The 18,302-nt window shown below is 31.7% G+C and overlaps 1 protein-coding gene across 1 annotated transcript; it reads left to right on the forward strand.

Annotated features, from left to right (window-relative positions):
- Positions 1-9,358: 9,358 nt before the first annotated feature.
- LOC111881716 (fumarylacetoacetase) lies at positions 9,359-13,252 on the forward strand. The gene is made up of 13 exons (XM_023878105.3): positions 9,359-9,760; positions 10,400-10,478; positions 10,571-10,629; positions 10,699-10,823; positions 10,916-10,990; positions 11,077-11,152; positions 11,238-11,337; positions 11,431-11,490; positions 12,159-12,292; positions 12,387-12,451; positions 12,528-12,624; positions 12,733-12,858; positions 12,960-13,252. Exons 1-13 carry the CDS (start codon positions 9,551-9,553, stop codon positions 13,020-13,022), a joined length of 1,269 nt encoding a protein of 422 aa, XP_023733873.1. The 5' UTR covers positions 9,359-9,550; the 3' UTR covers positions 13,023-13,252.
- The last annotated feature ends 5,050 nt before the right edge of the window (positions 13,253-18,302 follow it).

The following is an 18,302-nucleotide window of genomic DNA, read 5'->3' on the forward strand; positions in this document are numbered from 1 at the left end:
CGAGGAGGAGCCGTTGGATCCAGAAACTTTGGTTCATTTTCGTCACTCTTCTGGTATAAAGCTTGAACCTTGTTTTATAGTTGAGTATATCTCCTTTTTGGGTTATTTGCTTGGTTTTGTCCAAATATCATGGTCCTTGGGAGTTAGACGTCCAAAATAGGTTAACACTTCAGATCTAGGGTCTTGAGGGATTTTCATGGCATAAAGGTGTCAACTTTATGGTCATGGAAGTCCCATGCAACCTTTAGACTATCATTTTGGCCTTTTGGAGCTTCTAATGGCCATGTATGTAGAGAAAGCTGGAACTTTACATGATCTTTCAGTCCGTAGAGTCCAGATCTATTACCTCATGGTCTATCTTGTAGTTTTGGTGGTCTTTGAATGAAGACTTTGGCCTTTTGGGGTTAGGGTTTGAGCTCAATCTCATTAGGAAGGGTATTAATAGGTAAAGTTGGAAACTTTACTCTCATAGAGGCATTTCAGTCTAGATCTGGAGTATAGGGCATAGATCTGAAGAATAATGGCTTAATGCATTAAGAAGGGTTAACAGACTGAAGAACTCGACGAGTTCATAAAGGAACTCGGTGAGTTGGGGGAAAACTCAACGAGTCGACTCGGGATATCGCGATCCTGTGAATTATGGAAACTCGCCGAGTTGGAAGATAACTCGATGAGTTAAATCGCAATATCATGATTCTATGATTCATGGGAACTCGGCGAGTTGAAGGGCAAACTCGACGAGTTGAGTCAACTCGGAGCGTTGACTTTGACTTGGACCAAAGTTAACCCTTAAGGGGGTTATGAGTATGAAAGGGTAATTAAGAAAATCTTTTATGTGTAGGGGATTGAGTGTTGGATTAGTGTCTAAGCCCGTAACTATATTTGGTATGTACTTGACCCAGTTGTGCATGATCCTTTTGGGTTGCCTTTACCAAAGCAACTTGATAGGATGATTTATGGAGAAAGAGGATTAATTATGATTTATTAATATATTATATGAATAATATATTAAACGAGAAATCATATTGTTTAATTAATATTAGTCAATAATTAATTGATAGTTAGTTTTGTGACTAAAAGACATTAATTAAACTTAGGGGACTGGAATTGTAATTATAAGATAATTACAATTGGGCCATGGATCACCTTGGAACATAGGTTGGACGAATTGTATGGGAAGTGCATAAGGAATTCGTCCAAGGGGTGTTCTAAAGGGAGTTCATGGGCTACTTAGGGCCTAAGCAGTCAAATTAGGGTTTCCTAGTTGAAAAACCTAATAGCCTCACTATATAAAGACCCCTATGGCCCTAAAAACGTGGTGAACTCTCTTGGAAGAACCCTAGGTCGTTTTTGGTGCTCCTCCTCCATCTCATAAGTCATTTTCTTGCTTGTGGTGTTTGTAAGTCATTAGAGGAGTGACATTTATGACTCTAAGCTCCAAAGAAAAGAAGATTCAAGCCATTGAAGAAGAGGTAATAATCTAGATCTGTTTTTATGTGATAATTTCGAAATGCATATGCTAGATTAGGGTTCTTGAGTCTTGGATGAATTGCATGTACAATAGAGAAACCTAGATCCAAGCATTAGTGTTTGCATGAGCACATAGGATGTTCTTTTGTATGAAACTCATCTGTGGTATTAGAGCCTTGATTGGTTTCTGTTGTATGTGATGCAATGCTTGTTTATCTGCTGAAAATTGTGTTTCTGGCCTCTGCCCGACCCGACTCGGCGAGTCAGTATCTGGACTAGGCGAGTCAGCCCAACTCGGCGAGTCCAGGTAGTGACTCGGCGAGTCCGGGAGTTAGGCAGAGAATATTTCGGGATTTATTGTTGTTTTGCTGAAGGACAATTGCTAAATTCGTTTTCTTATGATAAAATCCGAATTTTATTATTTCTATGTGATTATCCTTACCGAAACAAAAGATAATTTCAAATTGTTTGAATAATAATTTCCTTATATGATAAAAGTTGATTATTTAAATTATTTGGTAAATTATCTTGTAAATAATCTTGATTAGGTCAAATTTAGATATTCATTAAATTAACCGTTTAATTTAAAATTATTTGCTATTTGATCCTTTGTGTTTTGAAAAGTTTCAAAACTTGTCCTCAAGTTTTGGAATTTAAATTTTTGATTAAAAAGTATAATTTTGAAATATTTAAATTCTAAACTCTAATGATTTGAAATGTTTCAAAACTTGCCCTCAAGTTTTGGAATTTAAATTTTAATTAAGAGTTTAATTTTAAAATGTTAAATTCTAAAACCCTAATTTTTGAAAAAGTTCAAATTGCATCCTTATGGTTTTATTAAATTAATTAAGTGTATAATTAAAAGAGAGTTAATAAATCCATAATGAAATGGTTTAAATTTAATTAAATTAAAAGTGTAATTTGTTAAATTAGACCACATAGTATTTTAAAAGTGTAAAATACACCCTTATACTATATATAACATTAAAAGTCTGATATTATATATGTATAACTTAAACTGCTAGTCTTACTGTTAGTAGACCTCATTCACGAAGTCGATCTATAAAGGGGTTATAAGGTTATGGCCTATAAAATGACCGTTTAATGGGTGTCCACTCTCACCCACCGCTTCCTTAATTGAATGGTCGTTAGCCAAACAGGTAGGATAAGGAAAACCCTCTCCTCATTAAAAGTATAATGAATGTTAAAGTAATTAAATGTTTTACAAAAATTCCCAATCTTAGTTACTTTAGGCAAAAGTGAATTGATGTAATTCCATGAAATTACACTTTGTACCCTTGCTAAGACGTTAGTGGAGCGTGTGTGGTTAACCGACACACTAAATGGGTTCTAAGAAAAGGTAGCAAAGGTTGACTCAATGTTTTTCATAATTTGATGGAGCGTGTGTGGTTAACCGACACATCGAATAGGTGACTGTAACAATGAGGACACCATGTACATTTGCATGGTTATTCACACCCTGTTTTGTGATCCTCGGCATCCCAGTTACAAATCGACGGGTATATCGAGATTAATTGAACATGCCATTGAAAAGTTCAATGAATCTTAAAGGATCTAGGAGTTTTCAATACATTTAAAACTTAATCTTTTTTTCGTTTTTCATGGTGGAAAATTAGTGAATCGTCATTCACTTACCTTCAAATGTTCTGAAATTTGGGTTACGACATCCCTCTCCCAAGTTGTAGAGTATTGTGTTGGGTCCTAGCCTTAATATCTCATTTTGATGTTTTATTAAGGACTCAATCAATCAACTAACTTGAATTTTCTCCCGTTTTGTAGATGTCAAAGTATGACAACTATGGTCTTCCCAAATCTCGTGGAACAAGCTTTCCATATGAAGATGATATTCCACGATTCGATCGAGGAACACGAGATTATGCTTCACTTCCTCTACCTCCTCCTATTGTTCTCCCTAACTCACAAGTTAAAAGGCTTGAAAAGTTCAAGCTTACTCAAGCCCTTTTGGCAAGTAAACATGAAGAAGGAAAGTCAGTGTGTGCACACGTCTTAGAGATGAAGTCACGCATTGATAAGTTATGAATGTTGGGAGTCGTTGTTTGTGAGAAGCTGGCTGTTGACTGGGTTCTTCAGTCATTTCCTGACTCATATAGTGAGTTCGTAAGAGAGTACTATATGATAGACCACGACGTGACCCTCATCGATCTCACCTAATTGCTTGTTGATGCTGAATCAACAATGATTTGGCGCATTGGAGAAGCAAAGCTGTTTGGTGGATCTGCCTTCCAAACCTCTATGGACATAGGCAATGGCAACGAAAGGCATGCCATGGTCGAAAGTTATAAGAGAAAGGCAAAGTCTGAAGTAGTTTCGTGTGTTGTTCCAAAAGAGTCAATTTGCTTTTATTGCCAAGAGAAGGGGCATTAGAGACGAAGCTTCCCTCTCTACCTGAGTGATCTAAGAGATGAGAGAGTCAAGTCGTTTGGCTCTGCTTCAGGTAAAATCCATTAACTAACTCTATAAGTTCCTATTTTTGATTCTTGATACATTATGTGATAAGATTACATTTTTGATGTTTTGTAAAATCGAAGAAAAGAAAGGAAGCTTAAAGGAAGAAGTGAGCTGAGTATGATCGTGAAGAAATGGATTTTGATCGCATGGATTCAAAGATCGGATTTTAAGCTGCGCCTTTAGAGTTAGGATAAATTGCTAAGAAATGTAATAGCATAGTTTTTCAGTTGAGTTGCGTTGTAAGGACAAATTTTTCCGCAATAAAATAAATTTTGATTTTGTCTTATTTATTTATCCTTGCAACGAAATGTATGAAAAATTGATGTTTGTGTATTTATATTATTAGCAATGTTGAAATGAATGTGATTCTTAGTTATCTTATTTATGTTAGTGTCATAATTTTCTAAGTAAGGAAATATTCTCATCGCCCAAGTTTCAATTGAACAGAAACTTGGAATCATACAACTTGTATTGTGTGATGTATGGAAATCTTGGTACTTAGCTAATTAAGACTAATTTCGTGTTCACATAAGTATGTGAGTTAAGTGAAGGACTAAAGGAACTATTACACAATGTTGTGCACTAGTCAAGTCCACAATAAATAATAATAACATTATTCTTCATGATTTACTAATGGTCTAGTAAATGTGGTTATACTTACAAGATTTAGTATAATTCTGAATCATTGAAAAGTTTCAATGAATGGCAGAACGAATAAGTAGAATCAATGAAGGCAGAAAGATAAAAAGTTTCTCCAATCTAAGAAGAAGGGAGAGTACTTTTGTTTCGTGTTTTGTGATCGTCTTGGTAATTGTAATAACCATATTACAATTCATCCTCTAAGGATACCTTCCCGGTATAAGTGGGTCGAAAGCACCAATGTCGGCCCACCAGTACTTTTATATAGTATAGATGATTGTTTTTGTGATAATTGTTGGGTATGTCACTATCTGTTGAGATTTATGTGCTTGTATGTTATGTTATTACGTGGTAGTGGTGGGGGGTGAAGCAGAACCCGTAACCGGTCAAAAGAGACCGAAGGGGTAGACCAACACCCAGATATGCTAGGCACTATGTGATTTATGTGCTTATATGCTAGGATATTATGTGGTAGTGATAGGGGGTGAAATAGACCACGTAACCAGTTGAAAGAGACCAAATTGGTAGGCCAACACCCATATATGCTAGACAGTTACCGGTTGAAAGAGACTGAAAATGTAGGTCATCACCCTGATATGCTAGACAATACCATTTGAAAGAGACTGAAGGGGTAGACCAATACCTGGATGGGCTAGGCAGTATGTTTATTGTATGGTATGTGGTATGATGGAGGAACTCACTAAGATTTGTGCTTACGGTTTTCAGTTTTGGTTTCAAGTACTTCTACTTCGAAAGGAAAGGAGCCGACATGATCGCAACACATCACACTATAATTTTCCGCACATGAGATCTTTGGGAGATTGTACTCTGATGTTTTCTTATGACATGTTTTGATTATTGAGATATTGGTTTTGATTATGATATGGGATGACACTATTGATGTTTTCAGACTACTAGGCTTTTTTTTTTTTTTTTTTTTAAGAATATGTCACGCATGTCAATACTACCGGAAACAACCGCTTTGCATCGCCTTAGAAGTAACATCGAACAATCTTCATTGCTGGAAAATTGCCGTTTTCATTCTCAATATCATGGTTTTGAAAATCAGACTGGACCGGCCGGTTGAACCGGTTGAACCGGGAACCGGCCAAGGATCCGGTTTTTTAAAGCCTAAAAATCGCCACTAAATCAAACCGGAAAAAACCGGCGGTTCAACCAAAAACCGGCCAAAACCGGTCTGGTCAAACCGGATTAAACCGGTGTATTAAAAATATACTACTAAATTTTGTACTGAAAAAAACTCTTGTGGACCCCCACATTTTCGTTAGAGAGGTCCACGCTTTGATTTTCAAAACTCCCTACTACTCCACCCCTTTTATACAACTCTCAAAGCTTCTCAACTTTTCTTTTCTGGCGATGTGGGATATGGGAAAATGCTGGGAAAATGAATTGGGATGCAACCTAATTCCTAAACATAATACTACAATCATATGAACATTCTTCTCCCATATTCGATACTATCTAATTTATTCTTTTTTACTTCTTTTATTATCTTTATATTTTTTCAAATAAAATTTTCAAACGCCATTTATTTTTACTTATTTTTATTGCATATTGTTTTTGTTATCATTAGTTTTCTCTCAATTTTTAGACTAGTGGTGTCATATTTCATCTTTTTTTTTTTTCACTTTATGATGCTTTGTTATCGTGGATTTAAATGAAAACTAAGTTATTGAATAAAATTTTAAAGAAAAATCACATATAACTAATTAGAACATAGACCTTAAAATGTTATATATATATATATATATATATATATATATATATATATATATATATATATATATATATATATATATATATATATATATATATATATATATATATATACTGGTTCGTCCGGTTTTCGAGACCGGTTCAACCAGTCGAACCAATCGAACCATTGACCCGGTAAGACGGCCGGTTCGATGTCCGGTCCGGTTTTGAAAACATTGCTCAGTATGCAAACTGTTTATTAGAACATATATTGACATATTTTCTTTCTTTGCTAATGATCGACGAGTGCTCAAAAAAAAAAAACTAGTTGCACCTTAACATTCAACATATATTATATGACTAGTTGTGAGACCCGTATATTATACGGTTTGATTAAAACAAAATGTTAAGTACGAACGATTAAATAAAAAATTTATTTGAATTTGAAATTGAAATAAGTGAAAATTATCAGAAAAAAAACATGCAAAAAATAAATAAATTAAAATTATGTGGTTAGTGTGTACTAAACGGGTTAATTATAACAAAATGTTAAACATAAAAGTTTAAACTCTAAATTTATTTGAAATTGAATTTGAAATTTAAAATTTGAAATTAATAGTCATTATGGTCGGTTTAATTTATGGAAACTAAATTAATGATATATTGAAAATGAAAATTAAAGTAATGACAAGTGGAAAATAAATATATCTAATTTTATGAGAGAATGACACGTGGCAAAGTTATTTTCATTTATTAGGGTAGATTGAAATGAAACATTTGACTTTTGTAATATGGAAACATAAAAGATTCTTAGGAAAATGACATGAAAGACGCATGTCAATTGCATCAAAGACGGGCTACACATGAACTGCATGTCACCTTTGTAAATGGTCGCATATGTGCGACACATGAAGAAGTTTTTCCATATGACATGTACAAATGCACTGTTCTTCAAAAATAAAAGTTAGAGTAAATTACTGAAATCGTCCCTGTGGTTTGGTCAAAATTGCATGTTTGGTTTCTAACTTTTTTTTTGCACTCGGATCGTCTCTGTGGTTTAATTTTGTTGCGTTTTTCGTCCATATGGTTTGATTTTGTTGTATTTTTCGTCCCTTACATACATAAAGTTAGGGACCAAACATACAATTTTTACCAAACTGAGGGGAATAAAAGATTGTTTTTGTTGCACTAAAATCATTTATTTTTTTATATTACTTATACGGTTATACCTTTCTTATTATTAAATATGATTTGAAATTTATACTATAATGTTATATGTAATTTTATAAGTAGAAAGTTTGTTATGTATTTATTATTTTGAATGAAAATTATTTATATTATTTTAATATTTATGTTATGATCTTGATTAGTTAATCACAAAACTCTAATATTATAAATTTTTATGGTGATAATTACATGTACGTAACTTTTGTCGAGATTAAACTTGATGATGTTGTTAGAAATTAGAACTATTCAAAATTCAAATCATTGTTTGGATGCGATTGTGATTAATTTTAAGGTAATAAAAAATACAATGATAAAATTTTCACTTATTAATGCCATAAGGAGGGGGATACGCGTTACCTACAGGTATAATTGCAAACCCAATAGGGAAACATGGATCTGAAATACAATTTTATAAGAGAAGATGACAAAAATAGTAATTTACATTAATTACATTACAAAAATAGTAAAAAAAAACTGAAGTTGCAAAAATAACTATGAATTTCGCAGATGGAATAGTCCCATCTGCGAAATGGGCTTTCCATCTACGAATGTACAAGCAGCTAAAGCACAATTGTGCATTAACTGCTTATACATTCGCAGGTGATTTATTTTATTTTATTTTTTTATGTTTTTTCTCTATATATATTGAAATTGTAGGGTAAAATCGCAGATGAAATAGCCGCCCTATCTGCGATTTACTCTCATTCCATCTGTGAAATTGCGGTTATTTTTTTATTTTTTATTTTTTTTTTTAGTTTGACTATGAAATAATGTTGCCGAACAAGAGTTAAAATTATGAATAGGCGTGTGGTAGATAAAACTAAAAAGAAAAAATTCAAGTAAAAAAAATGAAAAAAACATGTTTATGGGCATTATGTTGATGTTGGTGATATACGTTTAGATATAATCGAGCTACAAACCAATTGATTTCACAGTCAAACTAAAAAAATAAAAAATAAAAAATAACCGCAATTTTGCAGATGGAATCAGAGTAAATCGTAGATGGGGATATTCCATCTACGATTTTACCCTACAATTTCAATATATATAGAGAAAAAAAATAAAAATAAATAAATAAACTACCTGCGAATGTACAAGCAGCTAAAACACAGTTGTGCTTTAGCTGCTTATACATTCGCAGATGGAAAGCCCATTTCGCAGATGAGACTATTTCATCTGCGAAATTCATGGTTATTTTTGCAACTTCGGTTTTTTTTTTTTTTTTTATTATTTTTGTAATATAATTAATGTAAATGACTATTTTTGTCATTTTCTCATTTTATAATTGGATATCATTGTCATTCCTGGTAAACAACCTTTAATTTAAAATTAAAAGGTTGAAATGTCCACCAATGGTAAATATAATTAAATAACTATTAAAAATTATTGAAATATCAAAAAAATAAAAAAATCAACAAGCTACCATTAAAATGTCCTTAACCCAAATCAAATAATATAGATTCATTGATATCCTTAGAATTTAGAAAGACCGTTTCTTCATATCACCTTACAATTGATTCAGTAGTTGAATTAGTTTCACAAGAAAGAGTGTTTCTTGATATCACTTTTTGTAAGATCGATTCACTAATTGAATTACTTTCCAAAAAAAAAAAAATCCAAATATTAATTATTTTATTACAACTCTTCATTTTGTTCAATTTTGTGATTAGCACTTTTATTTATCTACTCTTGAACTTTTTTGTTGTTAATATCTTTTTGTATTAACTAATTCGAAAATTGTAAGTATCCATTTTATGGATTTATTAGGGTGATAAAAAGGGAATCGTTTTCTTTGTTTTCGGTCATTCATAAATGTACACGTTAGGTTGCGTCTTTGTTTTTGTACACGAGTAAATATGTGCGGTCACACCAAAGAAAGGAGAGCGTAACGTGGGGAACTCTTTTCCATTAAAGCTCACTCTTCTCTTAGCAACTCTCGTGCTTCTGTGTTGCTCTGTTCTCATCGGAACTCCTATCGCCGGCGAAGCTCTCTTCCGTCCGATCAACTATGGCGTTAAAGTCTTTTGTTGAAGTTAAACTCGACTCACACTTCTCGATACATAACCTTCCCTACGGTATCTTCAAACATGGTGGGGTTGATACCACTACTCCAAGGCCTGGAGTTGCAATCGGAGATTACGTTCTCGATCTCTCAGCAATTCAATCTGCCGGATTGTTTGATGGTCCATTACTGTGCAATTCCGATTGTTTCCATCAGGTTTTTGTTTTGTAGTTCATTTAATTTTACATTTCGAATTTATTACTTACCAACCTTTCTAGTTGCTACACCAGTGTACTACTTTTCAGCCTCATATTCATATTAGTTTCCCGATGTTGACGTGTTGGATCCATCTACTTTTACTGAAGTACAACCGTGTGATCAAATTCCATGGACTGCTCCTAGTTTACATGCTATTAGATTCGAAATAATAGGTTTCTAATATCAGATTGGAAGATTTCAGCTTAGAAATTGTTAACAGAATCAATTAAAATGAAGCTTTAGTTTGCGTAGTGAAGTTATTGTGGGATGGAGTATTCTATTTCCATTTGCGTACTGGATTAAGGTTAACTTTGGCTTTTAGGCGAGTAACGAAACAATCAAAGAATAAGTATACGAAGTAGAACACTTTGAAAGTACATGATTGAAGCAGCAGTTCCTTTTTAAATGATAAATCCTAACAAATAAATATGATCTGATTCTGATCTGTGCTTGGATTAATGTTTTTGGGTTAAATTGTATTGGTTAATGGATTCAAATATACTTGTTCAAGATCCGTTAAACTGTAAATTTGAGAGTGTATTATACTATTATTATGAAGAATATTCTTAACATCTTCTTCAAATGTTGCAAATGCAGTCAAATCTTAACAAGTTTCTGGAACTGGGAAGACCAGCATGGAAGGAAGCTCGTGCTACACTGCAAAAACTATTGTCATGTGCGATGTCATTAATCTAATTTTTAACAACTTGCATATAAGATTCAGTTTAAAGTATTTACCTAAATAGTTTTTGTCATTTCCTCATGTAGCTGATGAACCTGCTTTACAAAACAATGCAAGTTTGAAACAGATGGCACTTTTGCCTATGGTAAGAGATATCTTCTTCTGTACAACTTTTTTAGTTGAATTAGAACTTATTTAACAGATAATGCTCCAGGATGAGGTGGAAATGCTTCTTCCTATTGCTATAGGGGACTACACAGACTTCTTTTCATCAAAACATCATGCTAAGAATTGTGGGTTGATATTTAGAGGGCCAGAAAACCCAGTCAATCCCAACTGGTATGAAATTTCAAGATTTTTATATGTACAAATTAAAGAATCATTCTTTCTATGAATTTACATACTTACCCTTGAAATCTATGGGTTTTCAGGTTCCATCTTCCCATTGCTTATCATGGAAGAGCATCATCTATTGTTATATCTGGAACTGATATTATTAGACCAAGGTAACATAAATTTATATAACTAAATGGTGTTGGATGTTTTTGTGTTACGTATAAATAATCTTATACTTATTTGTTTTTTCCATCAGAGGTCAAGGTCACCCAAGTGGCAATTCTCCACCATACTTTGGACCTTCAAGAAAGTTGGATTTTGAGCTGGAAATGGTGAGTTTTTGTTGTACACAAGCTATTTGGGATTTAAATATAGAAATAATATTCCTTCACCTTATTTTTTTTACATTGTTTAAAGGCTGCTGTAGTTGGACCTGGAAATGAACTAGGAAAGCCTATAGATGTTAATGAGGCTGCAGATCATATTTTTGGAGTGGTGCTGATGAATGACTGGAGTGGTATGTCTGCTTTTTTACTCACCTTACTTTATTGCATATATTATTACAAGATTTTGTTGTCTGTTGATATTAATTATAAAATGGCCTTCACAGCTAGAGATATTCAGGCGTGGGAGTATGTACCTCTTGGTCCTTTTCTTGGGAAAAGTTTTGGTAAGAATTCAGGATTTTTTTTTTCTTTCGGAAAAATATGAGTTCTACATTTTCAATAATCTAGACCCGTTTGTTAAGCAGTATAGGACAGGACAGGACATGACATGACATGACGGAACAGGTTGTATTGCGTTTGACATGCATTGGACTGGGACCAGGACACATGTTAGTAAGACAAAATTGAAATTTTTTGTCCCACACAAAAAGGTGGAACAAGGCTGGACACATACTCGCACTTGATCTCTCGTCTAGGAAAAAAGACGTGAATGCCCTTCTCATCCTTATCATTGAAAATAGCCCTAGAAAGCTTGTCCAGTCCTAGTTAGGGTTAGTCCCGCTCTGTTCAGTCTTGTCCCGTGTAACGGGACAAGACTAGACTGGACTGAACTACATTGAACTGTACTACACGAGCTTTCGAGAGTGATTTTCAGTGATGAAGATGTGGAGGGCGTTTACGTCTTTTGCATATACGAGAGATCAAGAGTGAGTCTGCGCCCCGCCTTGTTCCACCTTTTTGGACGAGACAAAAAATTTCAATTTTTGTCTTATTGACACGAGTACCGGTCCCAGTCCAATGCATGTCAAACGCAGTACAACCTGTTCTGTCATGTCATGTCATGGACTGTGCTAGCAGAACTGTGGTTTGACTAGTGGTTGGTGTCTTCCAGGGACTACAATATCACCATGGATTGTGACTCTAGATGCTCTAGAACCATTTGCTTGTGATGCTCCTACTCAAATCCCTCCACCTTTGCCATATCTTGCAGAAAAGATATCCAAAAACTACGATATTTCTTTGGAGGTGTGGTTTCAAATTTTACCGCTTTAATTATAAATTCAAGCAAATTCTTTGGACTACTCTTTTTGTACAAATCTAACTTGTCTACTGCTTCAAGGTTCGGATTAAACCAGCAGGAGAAGAAAAATCATTCACTGTCACAAGGAGCAATTTCAACCACTTGTAAGAAAATGGACATTTGACTTAAAAATGAAGTTCTTTGACTTAAAAATCAATTTTTATTTTTTATTTTTTTTAGGTACTGGACACTTACTCAACAACTCGCACACCATACTGTAAATGGTTGTAATTTGAGACCTGGAGATCTCCTCGGAACCGGAACAATTAGTGGACCTGTAAGTTGTTTTCTGTTCTACACTTGTAATTATAAAATGTTTTACACTCTCTTTGGTGCCAAAGACATAAATGCCCCTCCTCATCATCATTGAAAATAATTTTTACAGGAAGCTGAGTCTTATGGATGCTTGCTGGAGTTAACATGGAATGGAACAAAAGAGTTGTCTGTTGGTAAAACAAGCCGTAAATTTTTGGAAGATGGAGATGAAGTTATTATCAGTGGCATCTGCATGGTATAATTAAAATCAATTAAAAATAAATAAATATTAGTAATATAATTTTCATGGATTTGTGTCAAGAATTGTTTCATGTGAATTATTAAAATGTTATGCAGGGAAACGGGTACAATGTTGGATTTGGTACATGCTCAGGGAAGATCCTTCCATCTTTGCCATGATTAGTGATTTTGATTTAGCTTGAAAGCTTTTATGTACGATATTTCTATTTACTATTAGACAATAATTCAAAAAAAAAAAAAAAATATCTGTAATCAAATAGATTTTGAAGCCACCCTTGGTTTTTGTTTTTCCCGTGTAGGGTTACAAGTTATTATTTTCGAGAATTTAACGAAAATTAGAACAAAAATCCAGAGTATTGAGTATTGAATGATGTTGGCTATTTTTGTAATGGACCAATTACTCTGCAATGTTGCATAAATTAATTAATAAAAAATCAAGAAGAAACTTTTTTAGAATGCAATCATGTACATGTATATCAAGTTAAATTCAACGTATTTAATGATTGGTTGGTATGTACGCCAAAGATATTTGTTAATACAATTTTGTAGTAGTATATGTAGACAATGATGATCGAATATTCACTCGAACTAGTTGTGAAACCCGTATATTATACGGGTTAATTAAAACAAAATGTTAATATAAACGATTAAATGAAAATTTTATTTGAATTTGAAATTTAAAATAACTGAAAATTATGAGAAAAAAACATGTAAAAAATAAATAAATTAAAATTATGTATTTAGTTATCATATTTGTGTACTAAACGAGTAAATTATAACAAAATGTTAAACACAAAGGTTTAAACTGTAAATTTATTTGAAATTGAAATTAAAATTTAGAATTTGAAATTTGAAATTAATAGTCATTATGGTAGGTTTAATTTATGAAAACTAAATTAATGATATAGTGGAAATGAATAATGAAGTAATTGACAAGTGAAAAATAAATATATTTTAAAATTATGACAAAATGACATGTGGTCAAATAAATAAAAGAATGACAAGTGACAATAACATTTTCATTTATTATTAGGGTAGATTATTTAATAAAATTATAAGATATTTTAGACTTTTTTTTTTTTTTTTTTTTTTTTTGTGTGAAGATAACTTATCGTTATCGCATATATAATATTATTCGACCGTGGGTTTTATTAATTTTTAGTGGCATTATTTACAAATTGTTTTCATGTAATATTTCCTAGTGTATTATTATGTGTATTTGGTACTATTTGTATTAAGCTTATTGTATTATTTGACATTTGTATTAGGCTCTTAGGCCCATTCGACCATGCTTGTGCCTTGTATATCTCGGGTGCATTGTTGCAATATATTGTCCCTTAATGAGAAGAGATGGACCATGGGAAATCATTTTGTTTATATGGTATCAAAGTAGTAATCTCATTTCTTTTGAAATTCAACTCTTTCTTTTGAGATCGACCTTTTTTATTCTCTCTCGACGGCTTTTCTTTCTTCTCATTCTTTCATGTGGAAACATATTTCCATCCAGACCTCTAAATCGATACTCCGCATCACAATCTTCTCCAACAACCTTCATATTTTGCACTTGTGTTTAGACGCATATGTTACCCTTACATCACCACCCCCTATAAGCTTTCACCCATACAACCCCATGTGTATTCCTTGCTTATCCCTACCATCATCGGTGGTTAAGCCATTATACCACAAAATTATTATTATACATTGATGACACTATATTAACTGTTTTATCCACTTAATTAGTTTTTAAAACACATTACAACTACCCTAAGCATTGAGTTCTCCACGACATATCTTGGTGATCTTGACTTCTTTCTTTGGCATATCCACTAACCGTGATCAACATAACATGTTTCTTTTCTAACACAAATATCTATTTGGAAATTCTTGAGCATACTCCAATAACTAACTGCCAATTTACTGAATTGAATATAGATAAATTCACTTGGAATGAAGAAGCCATAAGGGCTTTTCAGTCATGTTATGTTGCACACTAAGACTTTGTCACAAGTTATGAGTGAAGTTGTACGCGTTCTTGTGCACCTATACTCAGTGAGGACCCTACTCTATATCGCACCATTATATGTGCTGTTGAGTACCTTAAATCACTTTACCTAATATCATGTATCATGTATGTGGTGCATGCAGTAGATTTGCGTTTATATGCATGACTCTCGGGAGTATCATTTCACGACTCTATAGAGGATACTTTGATACATTCGTGGCACCATAGACTATGACTTACAACTTTTCTCATCTCCATATCAAGGTCTTATAGCTTACTTTGATGTTGACAAGGTTGGTTCCCTAACGACTAGATCTTCTACATCAGGAAAATGCATTTTCCTCAGTCAAAACTTATTATCATGGTTCTCCAAAACACCATGGCATTGTTTCACGATCAAGGTAATTGAGTACTAAGATGTTGCAAATACACGATTGTGCTACAACAATAAGAACAATATTGAGCTGTTATTTACTGTAATTCCGCTATAGCCCCTATTTCTCATCTTCATCATTAGTTGGTTTGGCTATTTACTTATTTATTCATCATCTGATTACGCATGCTCTACAAATAAAACATCATCTTTTTGATAAGAATGCTAACTCTCTATTTCTACAGATTATCAATCCTTTGAAACAAACACTCCAAATTTCACCTGTATTGTAGTGTATTGTAGTCATTTTGACTTCCAAATAGATAAGTAGATACATCCTTTATTCTTTTCATCCTTCTTGCTAATTTTGAAAACACTCAAAATAAATGAAAGTAAGAAATAGGTTTGGTTAATGTTAATTACATCTTTTGGTATCTCACAATTTTGGTTATAGCATTTGTACATTTTAATTTATTTTTCTTCCTGTTGAAGAATTTTTCTGACTCTGTAACTGTGAATGTTTACATTAAAATGTATCGTAAGCCGTGAAAGTATGGAATGGTCCATTCCATTCTTTGTTTTGCATCATGGAATGGAATGAACATTTTTCTTCCTTTTGTTAATCTTCTTTCCTTATCTATGTGTTGTTTTTGTTTAAATGTTCATGGATTGAATAACTGCAACATAACCTATTTATTAATTTTAGAATAAAAAATAAAAAACTTTAAAAATACCCTTATTGGTTGTGTTTTCTCAAAAGTTTAAATAATTTAAAATTTATAGAAATAATCATTTTTAGCTAGTTTTGTTTGAATTTAATCTCTATTCAAGTTGAAATGACTAATAAGTTTTTTTAATTTGTGTTTTTTTTCTATTTGTTTAAATATTTATCTTTTATTTTAATATTAATGTTAGACCAAAATGCAAAAATGGTACATGCAGTTTGTATTCTTTACGGAAATACGTTCTGACTTTTAAAAAATCCGGATGAATGGTCCTTTTCAACAAGTTTGCTTGTATTTTTGGTCTCTGTAAAAAATAAAAAGGCTATTTTCTTTCTTATTTGTAAGAATATTTTTAATATTTTTATAATATTCAATAGATTTTAAAAAGAAACGGATATATATATATATATATATATATATATATATATATATATATATATATATATATATATTAAATGCACCAGACAAGAAAAGGTAACACCCAACCTCCTTTACACCGATCTTATTCTTCCTCATTTGACTCATAACTCAAACTACACATTCATAAACACATTTAAATTTGAAACACACCCACACCCGTGTATATGGAAATTTAGATGTTGTTTGCTTTATAAAAGATAAAAGGTTTGCAGTCTGCGGATCAAACTGTAGATATCTACAGAATAAAAGGTGAATGAAATATCTTCAACCTATAAGAATATATATATATATATATATATATATATATATATATATATATATATATATATATATATATATATATATATATTCTTCCTAATAAATAAAGAACTATTTGCTATTTGTCATACTTTCATTAATTTGGCCACATGTCATTTTGTGGTTATTTTCAATTAAATTTTTCACATATCATTTTGTGGTTGTTTCATTTTTATATAATGTATTAATTGCAATAAATATAATAATAAAGCCATCTCAATTTCATTAATTGATTTTCCTTTTAATTTAAAATCTTATAAATTAAAGCCCATTAGTTTTGTTTATTTATTTATCCAAATCATTTGTTTAAATTTAAAAGAGAAAAACATTTTAATTTTTAATAATTCAATATTTTTCTATTTTTCTTATAAATTCAACTTCTTAAATGTTTATAATTTTATATATATATATTTTAAATAAACTCGTATAATACATAGGTTTTACACCTAATATATATATATATATATATATATATATATATATATATATATATATATATATATATATATATATATATATATATGTATATATTAAATGCATTAGACAAGAAAAAGTAATACCCAACCTCCTTTACCCCATCTTATTCTTCCTCATTTGACTCATAACCGAAACTACACATATATAAACATATTTAAATTTGAAACACAACCACACCCGTGTATATGGAAATTTAGGTGTTGTTTATTTTTTAAAAGATAAAAGGTCTGCACTCTACGGACCAAACTGTAGATATCTACAAAATAAGAGGTGAATCAATTATCTTAATCTATAAAAAAAATTGTTTTTTTTAATAATCTGTAAATTGTTAAAATAAATTGAAATTTAATTAAATTGATTTTGTAAAATTATTACTTTATATAATTTTAATAATAAGTATTTAAGGTATTAGGATCATAAGACAATATTTTTTTGGATAAATTGGTTTCTCTTTAGCAAAATTTATTAATAAATAAATAAATACAATGAAAGAGGCTACCCCCCCCCCCCCCCAAAAAAAAATAATAATAATAATAATAAATAAATAAATAAATAAATAAAAATACTTCCAAAGAAAACAACCAACAAAAAGAATAAAAAGTTAACAATTCAGTCTATCTATGTAGTTCCAACCAATCTAAGCCTAAATCTAATTCTAAGCATTGGAGTGGAATAAAAATAACAATCAAAGCATTAGAATGGAACAAAAAATAACAATCAAATTTAAAGTAATCCAAAACTTGATGTTTAAAAACTCATTACTAGAACTAATTCAAATCCAACAACACCTATTTTTAGTGATCACCTTTCTTTTCTTATATTTCAATATTTATACATATATTTAGACATTATTTTAATACGTTTTAAGCTATATTTTGGTTAAATGCAAAGATATTTGGTACTTATTGAGTTAAATTACATTTGAACAGAACAAAGACCGATTGTAATCTTACTGTCGAACATGACCCATGACGTGAATACCGGGCCATAGAACTCATTCATTTTCTGTATGCTTAATCTGTTGTGGTTTTTGTTTTGGTTTTTTTTTTGTTGATTGTTTTGCAAGTTTAATGGGTCTTAAGAAAGTAACTCCACAGTCTCAAGGTGATGTGTCCAACCTTCACCCATTATACCAATTTCCAAGC

This window comes from Lactuca sativa, chromosome 8 (genome assembly GCF_002870075.4).
Source record: "Lactuca sativa cultivar Salinas chromosome 8, Lsat_Salinas_v11, whole genome shotgun sequence".
Classification (NCBI taxonomy): Eukaryota; Viridiplantae; Streptophyta; class Magnoliopsida; order Asterales; family Asteraceae; genus Lactuca; species Lactuca sativa.

Bases quoted from the DNA above. Each gene is read 5' to 3' on its own strand.
- LOC111881716 (XM_023878105.3), top strand. From the start codon at position 9,551: ATGGCGTTAAAGTCTTTTGTTGAAGTTAAACTCGACTCACACTTCTCG. The intron at 10,479-10,570 runs GTGCGATGTCAT...TTCCTCATGTAG, and splicing joins ACTGCAAAAACTATTGTCAT to CTGATGAACCTGCTTTACAA. The intron at 10,630-10,698 runs GTAAGAGATATC...ATAATGCTCCAG, and splicing joins AGATGGCACTTTTGCCTATG to GATGAGGTGGAAATGCTTCT.